A 20,019-nucleotide genomic window follows, 5' to 3' on the forward strand; every position below is an offset into this window, starting at 1 on the left:
GTGAAATACACTGTACTTGCTGTCTGTATTTTATACTCTTATACAGGAACACAAACTCTTCCACTTGAAAGAGCAGTTATTTCTAGGAAAACATTTAATTGTTTTAAGAACAGCTCAGTATTCCAGATCATCTTTTCTGCAGTTATTTTTTAAACTTCCTGGAACAACAGTGAAATAGCTTCAAAATTAAGGCTATCATCTTTTTATTGAACAGTTTGCTTTTTCTGGTCAGTTCAACATGGAACGTTTGAAAGCCATAAGATATTGCTCTGGCAGGGAAAAAGATTTCCCAAAGAATGAATATGTTCAGCTGACTATAGAAGCAGATGATAACAACCAGTGTGGAAATACAGTGGTGCAACAGAAATGCATATCAAACCCCAATTTAATCAGGATATGAACAGAAACTCTAAGTTTTATGGCTGAATAAAAACTTTCTCTAAACTTGCTTTTCCCCATGCACTTAGATAAATATGAGTTACAACAAAAAAAGGTTGACTGTTTTATTAACTTACCCCAAAGCAATATTGATAATCTGTGAGTTACATTAACAAACGCACGGCGAAAACGACACCTGAAAGACATCTTTGGACTAGTGGATTCCAGATACTTCACATCTGTCACGTTAGTGACATCCATCTCATTAGGGTCATTGCTGAGACACCTATTCAAAAACGTACAGCACTTATGAAAAAGGATACATTCTCTTAGAAGAAGTTAAAGGAAGAAATAAACACTACTTACTTTATGCCAACATCTTCCCCACTATTCAAGATCCATTGTAATGATGTGTTAAGTACACTTTCATATTCTGGATCTAAATTCTGTCAAAATACAATATTAATCAGTAATTTCATAAATAACCAGGGACTTATCATGCCAATAAAACTGAGATACTACACAGATCAATAGTCAAAACTATATTGTTTCATTCCTGATACTTCAGATTTTCAGTACGTGTCCACTGCATAAAGTAAATCTATTTGTGCTACAAGCAGTTCCCAGACTCACCAGCATCCCTCAAACTAAGGAGTATTTGAAAAGCCAAGCCACGTTCACTGCTTTATTCACAACTCTAGAGTAAGAAAAACTATTCAGCCACTAGGCGGCGATCGCTAGAAATCTACTCCGAGAGGGAAACTTCAACTAGATCTGAACTCCGCTGGAAACGCCTCCTATGAAAGCAGTTCCATGCTCCATTCTATTTTAAGAAGCTTGAGTAAATATAGTTTTAACAGATATTTTGAAGAAAAAATCCAGGATTTGTAGATCAAGAACTGACATCACTACATTGACTTTTAAAAAATTATTTGATATCGATTCTAATAGGGTAACATTCACGGCTATCTGAGCTAAGGCTTTCTCCATAGCTCATCTTTCATGCTCTTTTGCAGAAAGAGAAAAGTGAAAATGGAAGTTACTGCTGTATTTGAAATTACAGTCCCAAAAAAGTTTTATTTTCATCTTTACTCTGAACCTCACATTGGCTTGGAATCCAAGCATAAGTCTTAAGAAAAGACAGTAATGGTTTTATTTTACCTTTGAGATTAAAGTATTGAAAATTTTATCACTGAACACACAAATTCTGCAAAGCAGCTGTATGGTTAAATAAGACTTCCTAGAAAGCAACAACTTTTCATATTAAACTTGAGCTTTCTAGCACAGCTAAAACAGTTATGATAACAATGAACAGTTATGTCATTCTTTCAGCATAACATAGGCAAGACAATCAGCTCTAGGGCATAACCTTAATTTTTTCCACAATGGACTGATTTTAACTGATATAGATTATTATTGCCAAACCATAAAACAGTGTTAGCAGCTTCTTTGGGATGCTCTAAAGCATTGCCCCTTTTTGTCTATTACATACACATTTGTATATTAAATACATCAGTTTAACTCCTCCCCATCCAATCAAAGAAATCTTACACTCTCTGCCTCTTAAAAGCTTCAAGTAGTTTTCCACTGAAGGGTACACCAACGTGGGCTAAAATAAACCCTACAGCTGTCAAGACAAGGCAAGAGTCATCTTTTATTTGGGGAGTGAGGCAGGGGAATAACAGCGAGTGGGATTTCATAATACTGCACAGTGATCAAATTAACAAAAAGGCCTTTTTTTGACCATTTCTATTTAAAGCATCAATGAATAGCCTCTCCAAACAGCTGCTGCCGGTCAGGCTGCTTGCACAGATCTACCCATCAACCATTCTCCACAAAGAATGGAAGAGTATCCTTTTCTACTAACTCTCAAAAACCAAAACAGTGATTTCCAGAGAAGCATCTAGATATTTGAGTATTATAAATTTATTATTTTCATCTTGGTCAACTATTTCCATCAATCCAAATAATCTCCTGGTGTTTTAATGAAAGAGAAAAAGCCCTGCATGTCAATGAAGTACTACTAGCTACACTTTCATTGTAATTAATTCTGTTTCTTTTACCCTCCCTCTCCCCAAATGCTCACTACATCCCCAAATAAAAATCATATGTAGTTATGTACTAAAGTCATCAGTTCAGAGCATTTCCAAATAACATTCAATACTAAGTCAAATTTTAGTCAATACAGTAGATACGAAAACAGGCCTTGCAAATTGTAACTTATACAGATCTTCTATAGAATCAATGAAAAATAACTCATTTGCTTACTTTTAAATATGCAGCTGCCTCCTGGACGGTAAGGTTTCTTTGAATAGAGCTGCCACATTCATGTTCCCCTGGTAAAATGAAAACTTTTATTTTGATTTATTTATTACTGCATTATATAAAATAAAATCACCTAAACAACAGCTTATGGTTAACAACATTTACACAAGCAGCCATAGCAGTACAGTAATTCTCATAGGTTCTACTAAAAATATGGAAAAAATCTCCGCACAAATTTCTCCTTCAAAAGAAGTTTAAAAACCCCGATGATTTTCAGAACTAATAATATGCACAAATCACAGCAATACAATCTCATGTGCTGCTCAGAAAGTGTGTTTTGGTATTTACACCAAAAGCAGAATAATAGGCAGCATGAAGAACTGTCAGAAGGACATTACCATAAAAGTTACTGTACCGACTCAGCTTCCAGATATTTTCCTTTAACTCCAAAACCTGTATTATCTTTTATAGAGCCCAAGTTCCAGTTGAAATACATCCATAGTATTTCAGGCACTATGAAGTTACTGCATTTTAGATTGGCCTAAGTTATTCTGGTAACTCATTGCTTTCCTGAACATGCACAGAATCTCACTATAGCTTGAAACAGGCACTTTTAACATCTTCTATTGGTTTTGGAATGTGTGCAGAAGTAGCCAGGAAATAAGGTATTTATATGCATAGTCAGTCCTCAGAGCAATGTGCCATCATCTCCCTGGTATTCTCTGCTAAAGGTACATGGTTAATGCAATCAACAAAAAAGTAGTGAAAGTAGTGACAGTCATATCAAGACAAAGCCATACAGAAAAGGAAAAGGTCTAACGCAAGTTTTCCATCTATCACTAGGCCATCATTTCTGAAGAACTGTCAGCAGTGGCAAGACACTTTTTTCCCCTACCATTTCTTTAAAAAACCTCTAAATCTTGGCATCTGCAACTATGTTTTTACTGTGCCAAAACAATAAAATAGGAAACAACAAACCCAGTCTTTCACTGGCTGAGTGTTATGCCTGCCTTACCTTCTTGAATCTATGCCAAGTTGTACTATTCCCAAAGCTATAGCAAGGCTAAGAAAATTTAAGATACTTGTGCTTCTGTAAAATGTAAACCTTCACTTATATTGGAATATATTTCTTAAAAAGCAATTTCAAGTATTAGTTCCCTACAAAAACAGGAACATGCAAGGCAATGTGAGCAAAAGTTAGGAAAGACTAGCAAGTTATGGAGAAGCACCTTCACACCTCACTCATTTGGAGTTCCAAAGAAATACACATTTCTATGAAGCCAAAGTCCTTCTCAGACTGCAGAAGTTTGTTTAATACACTTCAACAGATTTAAGAGAATTTGGCCTTGCAAGCACATTAGCCTAACAGGGATGCTCTTACTGCTGGGATATAGAAAAATAGGAGCAGTGTTTGTAAGAGTGCTCCTATGCTAACTGGCCTAGAAGTGCTGCTGGAACTCAGCCTGTGTGCCTGCATGTATTTTCAATCAAGCACTGAGCAGAAAACTTTACAAGCTGTTTCACTTGAAAATTAGCATGCAACATCTAAGGCTTTCAAAGTGCCTGAGTCTACTGTAATCACAAAACAAGACAGATCACTGCTGAAAATGGACACCACTTTCATAAAACCCACTCTAATTTTAGAGTGGGTTTTATTCAGCACCTGAATTGGAGCTATGGGCTTTTCTTGTATGTAATTTAGGCAGACTTTGGTTTTGTACAGCCTAAACTGTAAATTTACATGCATAATCATCAGTGATTTCATGTTTCAAGATTAGCAGACTTAGAATAACTATACATCGTACTCATACAGTCTCTGGTGTAAACATATTGTTTTAAATCTCGAAGTGACAGAATAAATACATGAAACCCAAACCATATCTCTGTAAAAGCTGAATGTACAATTTACACCTGATATTAAGTTGTATGACATGAGCAAGTCTGAACAGGTATTCCTACATTTAAGCCTTCTCTCTTGTTTGGTAAGACCTGAAGTCTTTCTGAGGTCTTTTTAATACAGACAAAGCATGTAAGTCCTACTTTGAACAAAACAGCTTGTGAGAGAAGGGGGATGAGACCCTTCTTCTAAGAAGCTTTGCTTTGGTTGTTTTTTAATTATCTAGATTAGCAGAAAAGTCCTGTTATGAAATAAATGGGAGAGAATAAAAAGGGTGAGGTTAATATGCAGATGAGAAAGCAAATCAAACACACAAGCAGGAGACAGATTGTGAAAAATTTGAATTCTTAAAAAGAAGTTTCAGGGTTCATGTTGGATTTTCCACCTTCTGAGAACACAGCACTGCCTTTTACAACAGAACAAAAGCTCCCTTAGGTAGGGGACTACTGAATTACTTTAGTAGTTTTAAATGCTAATCTTATGTGCCTTCTTCCCAAGAATTACATTTATGCAGCACCCAGCCAGCATACTGACTTAACAGCTTCTGGTCTCATCTTCAGAAATCAGCAGACAGTTTCCTCTCAGTCCTGCTGCTGAATTTTTTTTCAAACTGTATTCCCTCTGAACAAGTTGAACAATTAACAAAACCTTTGCTGCCTGGGCTCTGACAATGTCTAAGGCCCATCAGTTCAAACTTCCCTCAAGCAATACTGGGGCAGGGGGGAGAGGAATAAAAATCACTTTCATCTTGTCTCCCACTTAAAAAAAGTAAGCTAATGAGTTATGGAGTTTCAGTCTTGTACAAAAAGCTATTGGAGACACAGTTTCTCATTCCAACACATCTTTTGCTGAGATCCATTTAACAGCTTTCTTCTAAGGAACTCATGAATTTGAAAGCTTGCAGAAAGTTAGGCATTTCACAAGCCAGACAACCTTCTGTTTTACTGCAACAGCAGGATATTCCTATATGCAATTTCAGTCACTGTGTTAGCTAATAGTTCTGCAAATGAAGGTTTACTTAGAATAACTTTGGTGCAATCATTAACCACTTGGCCTGGAAACCCACTTTCCATAGTCTGAGCCAAAAATGTTTCCCACTGTTCCATTTGAGGCCCTATATTCAGGAATGAAACTGAAGCACAGGCAAAAAAACTTTACACAAGTCTGCTGCAAGATACATCTCATCTCTTTGTAAAAACTGCCCCTCTGTTATAATGTCTGCTGTGAGCTTACTTTAGAAAGCATGAATCTTTGAGCTTAAACTTTCCTTGACTACTGATCACCAACTTCAAGAGCAATCAAAGAACCTTTGCTTTTGAAGGGAGGCAAATAGCACATCCCAGCAATAATCACAAAATTACACTTTAGCTTATGTTAGTGTATTTGGGAAGGCCACTTAAGAAGTAGAATTCTTCTAAAAACACTACCAAAAAAGCAGCTAAAGTTTCAATTCAAATAAATACTTATTATGTCTCAACTGCTTCTAATATAAAAACCAAGTGAAATCTTCTCCATGAAGGCTAGAATATTTGAAATTGACTTTCATTTAGGCATTTAACTTATGAGCTGCAGCATATACAGGCAACAGAAAATAATTAAAATTTTGAAGTATTTGCTTTACTCTGTAAATAATTTTCTTACTTGGTAGCAAAATGCAGTGGAAATCTAGTATTTCAAAGAAGACGTGGATTTAGCACAGATCTCTAGCTTATAGCTGGATGTGATATGGCCACCAATACAAACTGCAAGCAGGGTACAAGACATTTGTTCAGTAGGTCTCATGTTTTCAGGCTACTTGCAGCAGAACACTAAAGTGGGCAGCTCAAGAAAAGCAGAAGACCAAGAGCAAGTAAGAATGCCTGATCTTCCAAAGGCAAATTCAAAAGCTCAATAACACTGCAGAACACCAGAACTTGCTAAACAGCTGTTTAATCACTGGTTGGAAACAGCACAGTATCAATCACCTGAAAAACCAAAGATTAGGAGAGTGACAGAACAGAGAGCCTGTGACAGCCATCAGATATAGTAACTGATACTTGAAATTAATATTAAATAATATTAGGTGGTTTGCCAGGTTTTTCTTCCAGCCAGGGATTTACCAGGAAGCCTTATTACATATGAAAGCCTAATTCACCCCTGCATCTTCAAGGACCTGTGAAAAGAAGGAAACTGTCTAAATCCGATAGCCTGGCACACTGAAGAATGCCAGGCAAGAGAAATGGCTACCTAAAAAATCATTTATCCACAAGAAAGGGTCATACCCATGGGTGGCTGGTTGCTTCTTGTGACTATAGTGGTTAGATTTATTCATTTTGCAAATCTGACTGAAAATGGTTGTGATCTATTGAAGTCTCTCCAAGAAGGACCAAGATATCCAGTAATTAACATATGCTGAAGTAACTCTAATTTTGAAAAAGCAGGTATTTTGTTTTAGCAGAAAGTGCTGGGTACTGAAATATATACTGTTTATAAAAAGTTGCTGGTTTGAAGAATGGCTAAACCATTCAAGATAAGAACATGGGAACACAAACTTCAACTCAAGGGAGAAGCACTATCGGCTCCTCAGGTTCTGAGTTTCCTGTGAGGCAAGAAATGACTCACTACAGGTTTGGCAGCCCACTAATTCTGAGAACAGTGATGCATTAAAGGCAACCTATTTCTATATTGGATAATGAAATAATTTGACAACATATTGGAGCACCACAGTCTAGAATAGGTATCTACAATTGCAACATGGTATATTAACTCAAAATTAACGAACTATTCCTCTGACATTTTCTTCCTTAAAAAAAATAATGTTCTATCTTCTAAAATAAAAGCCCCATCACTTGCCCTCCATTTGAAGTTGACAAGGTAAGAAAGTAGATCAGTAAAAAGAATAAGTCTGTTTTATTAAACAGAGCTAGAAACCAAATTTTGAGGGGATCATCTTTACGGTAGTCAAGATGTTGAATAAAGCTCAACAGAACAGACTACTTCAAGTTTCCAGCCTGCCTTTTTAATATTAATAGTTATAACATGAACAAATGATTCATAGCCAAGTATGAAATGAGAGAAACTTTTCCAAGTATGTGACAGAGAGACCTGAAAGGCACCACTTTGTGTAAATCTGTATTCTTTAACTTCTCTTTTGAAGTGGTGCACTGTGCACAAGATCAACACTCTTAAATCCTGCATCTCCCTTGCAGCTTTCTCTGTTTTATGCCTTTTAAACTGCTTCCAGACAGTGTGGCAGGTCTACATCAATACAGTATTCCAAAATGGATGGCAGACATCTTCCTCTCATATCTTAAGAAACTTGGCATTGAGGAGAATTTCTGTCTAAGTAAAGATGGATTAGGTCCTTCTTCAGACTGTATGAAAGCTACTCTACTGAGCAACCAGGTAATCTCACATTACAGCTCCAGTCTGGAGTACCACCTAACCAGAAAGGATAGTTCTATTTTCAAAAGGAAGCATTTGAAGATCCTTCTGGCCAGAAACAGACTAATAGAGAAAAATGCATCTTTGAGACCTAGTGAAGCAAGCAGCTGTCTTGGAGCATACAAATTCTTCTTCATAAGGCAGACAGCCCTTCATAAGGCTTACTGAAGTAAGACCCAGCTAGTAAAGAAAACTCCCTTTCTTTCATGGATGTAGAAATTATGTGCCAAACCTTTTTACCCATTTAGTACATTGTGTGGCCCCTGGAGGGCCAGATGACACACTGAACAAACAGCAAGCTGTTACACTCTTCAAAAGAGAGGGAAGCAGCATGACAGTGATCTAAGCAAGGAAAAGCAAGAATCCCCTGGAACACTCAGCTATAGTACGGTCTACGTCAGAAGACAAAGATGATCAAGAGACTGGAGCATCACTCTAATGAGGAAGACTGAGGGAGCTGGACCTGCTCAGCCATGAGAAGAGACAACTGAGAGGGAACCTCATCAATGCTATAATTATCTGAAGGGAGGATGTTAAGAGGATGGAGCTGGACTCTTCTTGGTGATACTCAGCAACAGAATAAGAGACAATGGGCAGAGACTGATGCACAGGAAGTTCCACCTGACCGTGAGGAAGAATTCTTTACTGTGTGGGTGACTGAGCACTGGAACAGATGGTCCAGAAAGCACATGGAATGCTTCCCTTGCTGGAGATGTTCAAGAACCATTTGGATACAACCCTATGCCATGTGCTCTGGGATGATCCTGCTTGAGCAAGGAGGTTGGCCCAGATGACCCACTGTGATTCCTTCCAACTTGACCCATTCTGGGATTCTCTGATGTAAACAAACCAAAATATGTGGGGCTTGTCCAAACACCTATTTTATTCACAGCAGACACCATAAATGCTGTGGAAACAAAACGTTTCTGCATGAAGATAGATTACTGTTGCAATATACAGGGTATTACAGAGCTGCTCAAATTTCTCACATATTTCCTATACAGACAGCCCTGACATATTACACTGTTGGCTTTGTATCTGACACAGAGCTGTTTCCACATTTTTTTTCATGTTTGCAAGATGTCTGTAGCACCTGATAATAATGGAAAAGCCTTCTTGGTAAAACTTGCTGATGCCAAACAAATAGTTGGCACAAACACCATTAAGACCTCCTGAACACATGATGGGTTAAATATGCAAGGATGATATAAAGGGCTTAATAGTCATGACACAGACTCAGCTGTAACTCTCATTTACCAGATACCAAAGTTATAATCACAGCCTTAACTTCATTTCCTATGTGTGCAGTTTAAAGCTGTGTTCCTTACGACTCTAGATAAAACCACCCTATTTTTTACTTTGAATATTCAATAATACTATCCCTAAACACCAAATCTGACACATTACTATATGCAGCACTTTTCATTACTGTATAAGTCATATGGTTAAGTTGGACATTTTATCTAACAAGGCAATCTTGTTCAACCACTACTGTTCACTTTATTAGTAACCGTTTTAACACTGTCGCAAAATATTTTATTTTCACCACTGTGAATTAACAACCTTTAAGAAACCCACACAGTCCTCTTCACATATAGTAAATTTAATTTAAGCCTTTTAACAAAATGAGGTTACTAAAGTATTCAGGCTTCAGGTCAAAAACCACACAGGATCACAATATTCAAGAGCCTATCTCATTAGCAAACATTGCAGCAAAAGGCGCAACACTGGTGGAAAAAGACAGTGTAAGTGAACTAGAAACAGGATTTCAAGTTCCCCAAAATGGAGCTCTAAATGGCTATCAGGGACCCAGTTATTGCAAATCACTATCTGAGCAGGGACTTTTATGTTGCCATAGTGTTACATCGCAATATTTTTAAGTGTTACCTGCTACTTGTGCCAATTTATCATGAAGTGCATACAAGCTCTTCATCATGAGACTTATTTCGTCTTCCTAGAATGAGAAAAACATATTTATGTTAAAACAAGCAGTAGTACAGATGTACTTTTTTCCTTTATCCCCAAAATCTTCAATTACCATGAGGAAAAAACCCACGGTTTAAACATGCAGGTAGGAAGCTGTAATGTCTCACACACCAACAATGATGCAGGTTTTTGAATCCAAATATACACTACACTGAATTTTCAGATCTTGACTGAAGCTGAACAAGGTTGCAGCTTGGACTCTGATGGATCTGCCAGTTAAAACCAAGAGAATCTCAGTAGTATTTTGATACTACCAAGAGAGTACTGAAATGACTCAAAAGAAATCTGTTTTGTTTGGGGTGGTTTTTTGATAAGTACTGTCTAAAAATAAAAGTTTTATTCTTTATAAATGTGCTGTGACATTTTATACAAGCCACACTAAAGTACCATCTGGTCACATTCCAGCATAAAATTCAGAGCAAAGGAAGACTTTTGTTGTCCACCTTCCAACTACAGTAATTTAATTTAAAAAAAACAACCAAAAAAACCACCCTCACCAAAAAAAAAGCCAAAAGAAAGCACACCAGAAAGCTGTGAACTATATTGTTGATACTTCCTGCATACACCATAATACAAAAAGGCCTAATTCCCAAAAGAAGCATGAATATGAGATGTCATATAATTGCAACTTACAGGGGAGTTTAACTTATCAAGATATCAAGCAATTTATTTTAATATAACCAGGACCATTTTATATTTAGAAGGAATTATTCAAAACAAAGACAAAGAACATGCAATTACATACACAAACAATTACGTACACTGAAGGCTATTCTGAAATGTTGAAGTTTTATCAAATGGCTAGGACTAGAGCCTTCATTCAAAAAATACTCAAAAAAGAAATTTTCCAGTTTGTGCATATGCTGATTATAGTAATTTTGAAAAAAAAAAAGTAACTATAGTAGGCTTAATTCCCTGATGCACCAGCATTATTGACATAATTTTAAAATGTGAGTAGTCCAATTTTTTTTCCTGTAAGAAAATTGCTACCAGAAAAGCAAAATACTTCTTTCATCGATCAAACAATGGACAAATTATTTCCCAACAGCACCATTAACAATTACCAGCATCATCTCTCCCTACTCTGGTACTACAAAACCATCACTGAGATTAGGTTGATGTAGTTGATACTCCTCAGGAAACTAACCAATCTTACTGACTTGTTTCCTGGCTGGAAAACACTGTGAATGGCAGAAGAGGAAAATCAGTCTTCCAGCACACACACACCACCAGCAGTACGTCAAGTTCAATTTACTTGCCAGTGGATACACCCATGACTTCACTAATAGCTACAGTGAGATAAACATGAGAAATATTACTGTGACAATTTTTTTTTCTAATTAACAGTTGGACCACATAAAAGAAGCAACTGAGCAGTATAACCTGTGTAGCTAACATACAATCAAGCATGGAAAAGGATTACTATGGAACAGTGCAGTAGAAACAGGAGTAACACACAGAAGAGGTTCTCAGGCCAAGTCCAGTGAACAAAATGTATTCTCTCCACACTAGTAAAGTCATTTTGAAAGAATCCTCAGAATCTGCCTCAAGAAATTTAATTTGTTCAAGAGATTCAGGAACATTTTCTATCCAAGAAACCAGCCAAGGCCACCTGCTTAATACGCAATTACTCACTTTCGGAGAGTTCAATCCTAGACACAAAACCCACCAAACAAAAACACCAAATCCCAGACAGTAAACCAAAAAAAAACGCCCCCCCCCCCCCCCCCCCAAGGCCTCCACAATTACCTTGCAATACTTGCTTATATATGCCTAGCAAAAGCAGATCACTATGTTTACAATTCAGGTCAGAAGAGAGAACCACCTGAACGCATGCTGCAGCACTAAGAATAATGCAGATAGCTTCAACGGTGACATCTCAAAAATTGTTAGCCTGATACTTCAGACAAAAAAAGTAAATACAAATAACAGAATGGAATCAAAGTGAAAGAGACAAATTTTAAAATCCATTTTGAAGGACTTTAACCCTTGCTCTTCTATAACACTAAATTAGATCCTTGGGTTTCATGTCAATCATCTCTTACCAGCTGTGCTTTCAAGGTTGAAAAGCTAAATGTTACCAGTAAGTGAAAAACTGTTAAATTTAGTCTCAAAATCTGCAATACTCTTTTCTTTCTACAACACAAATTATGTACTATTTTCATTGTGTATGAAGCAACCAGCATGCCACAGCCAAATCTTGTAATCTTATTTATATTGCCCAAGATGAAAAAAAAAATTAAAATATCAGTTACAAGAAGTGCATTTACTTCCTGCAAATTTTACTAAAACTGCATCCTTCTGAACAGATCTATATTGTTTGTATACAATCATGTGACAGATTAAAATCTCAACGTTAAATGGTTTTACTTACTTGTATTTTTTTGAGTTCTTCACTAAAGGGATCCTTGACTGTCAAGAAAAAAAGAAAAAAATTAATTCACTCTAGGGTCTGAAAACACTAAAAAGGTATACCAACATTGTAGCTTTATGACAACACTGCAATAGTTAAGATAAAAACAAGGTCCATAATAAGACAAATAACAGAGACATCTATTAACCTTTGCCCTAACTCTGCATTTGATAATGCAGTATAGTAACATTTAGGCTATAGTAGATTTTTTTATGTCAACAAATTTCACAGCTATTTCCTTAAAACAAAATTGTACTTGCCATTTGCTGAACTCTTGCTTTATAACTCAATTGCTTTGAAATAATTTGAAGGTTTTACATTTTAGTGAACAATTTAAAAAAGGAAAACCTCTCTTTTACTCACCACTAATACATACAACAAAGCTCTACAACTCAGCATGTTCTTTTAACAAGAGTGAGATGACACACTGAGAGCTCATGCACTCCCATGCATATAGGTATCCACAAAATATCAAGAGTTGCCCATCCAAGAGTAGATTGATTGACAACATCTTGACTACTGATCCACAACCATGCTCAAACTGGTCAGAGTTATATTTATAATTTAGTTACAAACAGGAAATATAAGAGAAATATAAAGGTTGACATATTAGATCAAATTCATGGCTAGATTTCTCATTTAGGAGAAATGGAGGATACAAAAGAAACTAAGGACCAACTTATAAAACAGGGTTCCCAACCTTAGTCAAGTGTAAGTGAATATGGATAAGAAAAAAAAATATTTTTCTAAGAAAAAAACTTATTTGTAAAAGAATGTGATTTTTATTATCTGCATGAACTTCAGTAGCACTCTTGTCAGCAGACAAATGTTGATCTGTTTCGCCTTAGTTTTGAAAGGAAGTTTGAAATAGAAACCATTACCCTTTCTCTGCTCCTACACGTAGCAATGGTTAAGATCCACATTCCTACAGTGACAACCAACAAATGACGTATAAAACAGAGGCACAATGAAAACACTTCCTAAATGAAGAAGGCTTGACTCTCTGCAACTTTGCAAACAAGTTTGTCCATGTGCCTCAGCTCAGAAAAAAATTAAGTGTGTGACCAACCCAATAAGTCCTTTGGCCTCTTCTGATACAGCAAATGGAAAAAAAACTAAACCAAACCAAAACCACCCAAACACAGGGACTGGTTTTCACAGACATCCAAATACTGTATTCAGAGATAAGATTAATTAAAGCTGATACAAGCAGATGCTGAAGACTCTTGCATACCAAGCCCTACAGCATTTCATGATTTCATTCTATAGGTCCAAATTCACAGCCATTGCTTACTGGATTATCAAGCTACAAATTTTAAAGTTGTATGTATTTCATTCATTAACTCAAACACGCCCAGCACACTAAACATTTAATGTAAACAGCCTAAAATAGAATTAAACACCTAGTTTGATTGTTAGTTATCCAGACAAGGATAATTACAGACTCCAGGGTCGATGCTATTCAGCACACATGAAATTTTGATTGAGTAGTGGTTTTAGATTGGAAGGTGGGTACAAACACAAGTTACAAGAGGGTGTAGATTTCAGTACACCTGACTAACATACTCTAGCACTGACGAAAGTCACAAAACAAACACATATGCAACATTTCCATGCCTGCAAAAATGCAAACTGAAAACTGTCACCTGAAATTCTAGATATGCTAAGGCAGTCCAGAAATTAAGTAGAGGCTATGGTGGTGGTTTGATTTTACTGGGATTGTGATGCTGGGAAAGTCTATCTCACATTTGGGCAACTTCATATTTACATAAATTACACCTTGAATTTGTTAAGCAAGCCAGATGAGATGTCAATGTTTGACTCGCCTTCACAAATACATAGTGGTTACAATGACCAAGAATACCAATCACCTCTTCAAAAATACGTATCACAAAAATGCAGCAAACTTTAAAACTCCTTATTTTAACTCACACTATAGGATTTCCATGAAATCCCTTTGAAGTTAGTGATTATTATTGTTAACCAAAAACTGAAGTACATTTTATATATGATGCTATTTCATTTAGCATGACTGGTGCTGTATGAGGCAAGTAAGCAAAATGCAACTGCAGCAATTTATCAGCTGCATATGCAATTACAACTGTTAATCAATCTGCATTTATTTACCACATAACCTCAATTCACTTGAGTTAATAAGGCCACTCCTTAACTTCTTCAGTAATTCCTCTTCTGAATACACCCTTCTTTCTTTTGTCCAGAACCTAACCTCTTACCAAATCCTCCCACATGCTTCAGTCACAGATGCAAAGTTCTCACATACTCCAACATGCCTAAGGTATTTGAATATATTACATCAGCATTCTTGGTTCAAAAGCTTTCTTGACAGTTCCTAGAATATGCAACTATATTTGTAAGAGTGATAAATTCTTATTCTACAAAACTAAACATTAAATTAAGAATTAATTATTAATATAATATTTTTTATCTGAACATATATTTCCTAAGGCTCCTCCTCAAAACGGGTTTGAGACCTCTACCATGCAACAGTTGGCCCCCTGGAAAATAGTCTATCAAGCTCCCATTCTAATGGAGTTCAAAGAACAACTTACCATCTACTCATGCTTCAAAGTTAAAACATGTATCCTTGTGCCAGAGGTGAGAGTAATAAATACTATTCAGCCCTTTCGTAACATTCACGCCTTCACTTCATTCATTACTCTTACACATTTGAGAGTCCTCTTCCTCCTTGCTATAAAAGCCACCTCTGAACCTTTCTGCAGCTCTATGTTCCTCCTAACATTTTAAGGTGACATTTTTAACAGAACCACTGTAATGCCACAATCTATTTCTGCATGTACAGATAATGTGATTTTAGAGATGAAAAAGCAAAATTCCAATGCAACTTTAGGGAGCTGTAAAGCTGCAGCAGCAGAAACAAGAATGATCCCAATTAACCAGTAAGCAGCTCGTTTCTCAGTGTGATGCCACAAAGCATCAAATACCATTCACCCACAGGATTCAGGAACTGTGCACTATGACATATACCTCCAAGGGAGCAGCTTCTGCAGAAACAAGAATGTTTCTCCCTGTAAAATACTTTTCTCCTCCTCATCCACCAAGCCACAAGCAGACTAAACCCAAAAGAGAAGTAGTAACATTTCCAATATCTGTCTTACAAAGATGTGTTCTGTAAGAGGATAACCTAATGCTTTCCATCAGATTTTTTCTCCTATTAAAACAAATACATCAGCTGGATAATGTACTGCTACCAGAGTAAGAAACAATAGTAGAAGCACAGCTATCAGAAAACATGATCTTGAAACAAATTTTCAATAATTTTACAACTCAAGAATTTTCAATGTAAGCTAACAGACCTGTAACTTTTTCTAACTCTAGGATCAAGGTCTGACTTCACCCAGTGACATACCATGTACATGTCAAGAATAATTCTAAAACATTGTTTCTCTGAACTCCTAAACCTTAAAATGCCAGAAAAATACCAAACAAACAAGTTATTGCTTGAAATGTTATTCCAGAGCTGCATATTTCAAACTTCTTAAATAAAATAATCCTGTCTTTATTTTCCTGTCTGCAATTATTCAATGCTCAAAACAGACAAGCAGTTTTGCATTACCTTCCAGCTCCATATTTCTCTAACTCAGGTAGAAACCATTTCGAACCAGTAGGCTAAATCTCTCTGCTTTGACATTAAGACATCAAATCATACAGCAATTCCTTCTATATGGATCATCTTTGTGCGCTTTGGAAATGGTTTTTGTATTTCTACGAGTACCCCATTACAGTTTGTATACTCCTTGGCTGTGTCAATTTTGAAGAGCAGCATAATGTGCCCCAAGGATTAGCAAGCTCTACAAATGGCTGAACCTTTCCTTAACATCTAGTCACTTTTTCAACTGGCTCAGTTTAAAGCTCTTTTATTGATCATTTTTCCAGCCAATATAATTTTAATTCATTCTATTTCTGAGTAAGTGATGTAACGATTGACAACATAACCAACAATTTCATGTTGTTCCCTTCTACCAACAAAGCCCCTCTCCAAAAGAATTAAAAATCATATTTGTGATACATGCTTCAGACACATTTTCTATCAGCTCTGAAAATAAGAGTCTTCATTATTTTAGGTAAAACGATATGACCTACCAGAATTTCTCTTTGGAGTTTTCACTACTTAAACAAAAAAATAAAAAGCCCAAAAAATTACAACAAAATAACCATCTCCTTTGTTTAGCTGTATCACCCTTTCTAGAAGGGTTCAAATCTACTCCTGCTACTTAAATGCTGGTTAGAAGAGACCTTAATGTTGAAAGGTGCCCTGCAAATCATGCCAATTTAATTCATAATTAAGAAGAGACACAAGTGTTTCTCATCAGATTATTCAGTTTCACTAAATAATAACATTAGTTTCATTGTAGTACTCGTATTAGTGATCAAAAAACCTAAAAATTATAAAAGCTGTCAGTTCTTAAGAATATTTAAGGAAATATTTTTTAGTAACAGTATTTGCACACCTGCCCTTTTGCATTATATTACAAATAGAAGAAACAGTTGTCTCTGTTCTATTAGGGAAAATGGCCCAAAAGTGCACTTGCCATGCATTGTAAAAATTAGATTAAAATCACATACACACGGTATTCACCACAGGCTGGTGTCCATACATAGGAAATAAAAAACCCACCACATTAAGACTGCTCTTATAAGCAGTTGCAAAACATCACCAGGAGAAATGCTGGACTTCAGACACATACCAGCATTTTACTATGGAGAGAGAATCAGAATAGGCTTCTGAAATAGCTCTTCTGCATTCTTCTGCACCTCTCCCAAATAATTTTAGCTCCCTACATTTTATAAGGTTGAAAAAATACCCACCACTTCAACAAATGAACTCAAATTTAGAAAAAAGGGGAAACTCCATCTTGAAAGCATAGCAACACAACATGTTTTATGTTAAACTAGGAAGCATTCAGCTTTCCTCAAACCCCAAAGTTCAAAGTGGAAAGCAAACTAATAAAGCAAGTGTTATTGAAACACAGAAGGTTTAAGAATCAATGGGAAGCTGCAATTAAATATTGAATCTGCTGTCACTCTGCCAAGGGGCCCAGTCTTGATACAAATATCCTGTGATTTCATACAAGTAGTAAGGATTTCTGTCTTGAAGAGTTTCCAAAATAAAATCACAGTTATAACCTCTTCTTCCAGACAGACTTCAGTTACAAAGTACTAATAAGAGTATGAACAGTTTACAACATCCAAAGGTAACATTTTGATCAGGAGCAAAGTCAAGATACTGATCACAGGAATTTTTCATTTTTAAAAATGGGGTTCTGTTGCACCTCTGTTTTTTAAATCATTCAGCACACATTGTTCTATCAGTGCTTGCTGCACTAAGAGCAGCAGAACTGCTGAACAATACATTTACAAAGCCTGAACACAACAGCAGAACACTGAAAATAGGTGCCCCATGCAGGACATACAGAGGGAGTTGCTAGCAGGTCTCTTGGCATGACAAAGATGAGCGTTCACGGAGGAAGCAGCAGACAGTTTACCACAAGTATCCATACTAGTTAAGAGAAGAAGGAAAACTGCTCACCACATACTGTACAAGTTAGAAGGGCTCAAAATCAGAATGAGCTCAGCAGTTAATACACAACATAACACTTGACTGGACATGCATAACACCAGGGAATATTTAGTTACTTCCATTTTTACTCCACCAGACTAAGCCTGAAGAGCTGGCTAAACCTTCCACATTGTCTACCATAGCAACTGCTTTTGTTTGATGATTTGTTTGATTAATCTACCTGGTTCAAATAAAAATTATCCAAAGGGAACAACTGGACTAACACACCATTATCCTTTACTCAGATGAAGAGTCTACTTGAACTAAGACTGAACTTGAACTAACATTATCATCACTGTTTATTAATGAAATAGGTTATGCCTATTAGTTAAAAGGTTACATCATCAGCTTGTGGATTAAGGTGATGAATCTTCTACCAGTACTGTGCACACTTCTGACCCTGGTGGATCTAGAGAGGAGGAAAAAAACAAGAAAAACCAAAACATTTCTTGGCAAGAAACTCACCTGCCATAGAAAAACAGGAAAAAAAGAAGACAGGAAGTACAAGTGAGTCTTACCAACATCTCAAACACTAGGGGCAATAAAACTGTACCACACCTTTGGCACATGAGAACTCTGTAGTATGTAGGTCACTACATAGTGGCATAAAACTCAGTGCTTGAACTCTGAAAAAAAAAAGTTTACAAAATAATATCCTAATTCTTTCCTCAAACCATGTATCTTGTGCCTAAGGGAGCTGGCCATATAGTTAGTCTGATCCCAAGGCTTGTGTAAGCAGCTTGGTACATTCCCATCTTCTGAATGACAAAGGATATCACATGCTAACTCATTCCCTTACAGAAGGAATAGGCAGACCCTAATTGGCCTTAGGTCCTCAATTACCAGGAGAGCTCCTTCCCAGGGCTGCTACTTTCATGTCATTTCCCTCCAGTCTGCTCTCCCTCAAAAGGCATCACTTTAATACCACGCATCCTACACAGCAGAATAAAACAAGTGGATTTAACTTCTCATGTTTTTCCTTTCCCCTACACTTCATGGCCATTTGTACTCAATCTGCACATTTCTCTTGTTAGTTCAATAAGCAGGTTCTCTAGCTGAATGTCAGAAGAAATAAAGTGTTTAAAGTTATAAATAAAAAGCCACCGCACTGCACAATTCCCAAGTATGCCGACACATCCATGCTCAATGTAAACAACTGAAACTATATAGCCTACAGTGTTTCTGCAGGGAGTACCACCTCAGATGGAAGCAAAACTTAACAGGCATTGATCATAATACACCCAGGATCACCAAATCGAATTGTGCATATCTACCTGCCCATTCTGAATGAATGAGCTCTAAGGAGTAATCAAAAGATTGGTACTTCTACTCCTGATTCAAAGGTCACTGTACAAACAGTACAGCAGTATAGCTTCTTAGATGTTCTCAACGCTCCCTTTTTAGTTACTTTGAGTTTATATCAAAATGAAGATGCATTTATTATTATATGCAAAAGACAAAGTACCCAAACATGAACATATCCTTTAGCACAGCTCAGATTCCCGATTTCCCATAGTGCCTTACTCTTTTATCCACACCTGCTTTTACATAAGCAGATGTAAAAGCATAAGTACTTCTCATGCTTACAGATAAGCAGAACAGAAAAACCGCACTAAATAATACTGTGGGAGGTACAGCACAGTAGGACTCCACATTGAACATTATAAACTCTAGCAAGCCTTCGAACACAGAAGGAACCTACATGAGCTCAGCTTTAAGATGTGCAGTGGTTCTTCAATCTATCCCTGCACAGATCAGTATGCTTCTTCCCATCAGTACCACTGCCCCTTTCAACAAGTTTTTCTGTATCAGAATGACTCAGTGGGCAGAAGCGACAAAGGTTACTTTTGATCAAGACCTGAGCTACACCATGTTCTTATCTATTATAATCACAGCAAAGGCACTGCTACCTTCTTCCACAAATCTGTATCTACCAGGAAAAATACAAGGAGCCAAGGGCAGACAAGACAAAGTACTAATGAAGAGATTCTCCTTTAAAAAAACTTTTCTTTTTGATTTCACAGTCACTGACCAGTAAACTTATCACCCTCAACCTAA

General features: G+C 36.6%; 1 protein-coding gene across 1 annotated transcript in view; it reads right to left on the reverse strand.

The window, feature by feature from the left end:
* Positions 1-20,019, reverse strand: part of LEMD3 (LEM domain containing 3) — a 39,586-nt gene that overhangs the window by 11,875 nt on the left and 7,692 nt on the right. Inside the window, exons 2-6 of the mRNA XM_054631533.2 lie at positions 12,324-12,361; positions 9,851-9,917; positions 2,647-2,714; positions 745-824; positions 516-664 (exon numbers count right to left, since the gene is read on the reverse strand). Of these exons, the coding sequence (XP_054487508.2) occupies positions 516-664; positions 745-824; positions 2,647-2,714; positions 9,851-9,917; positions 12,324-12,361 (402 nt within the window). The remainder of the gene's footprint in view (positions 1-515; positions 665-744; positions 825-2,646; positions 2,715-9,850; positions 9,918-12,323; positions 12,362-20,019) is intronic.

This window comes from Agelaius phoeniceus, chromosome 5, assembly GCF_051311805.1.
Source record: "Agelaius phoeniceus isolate bAgePho1 chromosome 5, bAgePho1.hap1, whole genome shotgun sequence".
NCBI lineage: Eukaryota > Metazoa > Chordata > Aves > Passeriformes > Icteridae > Agelaius > Agelaius phoeniceus.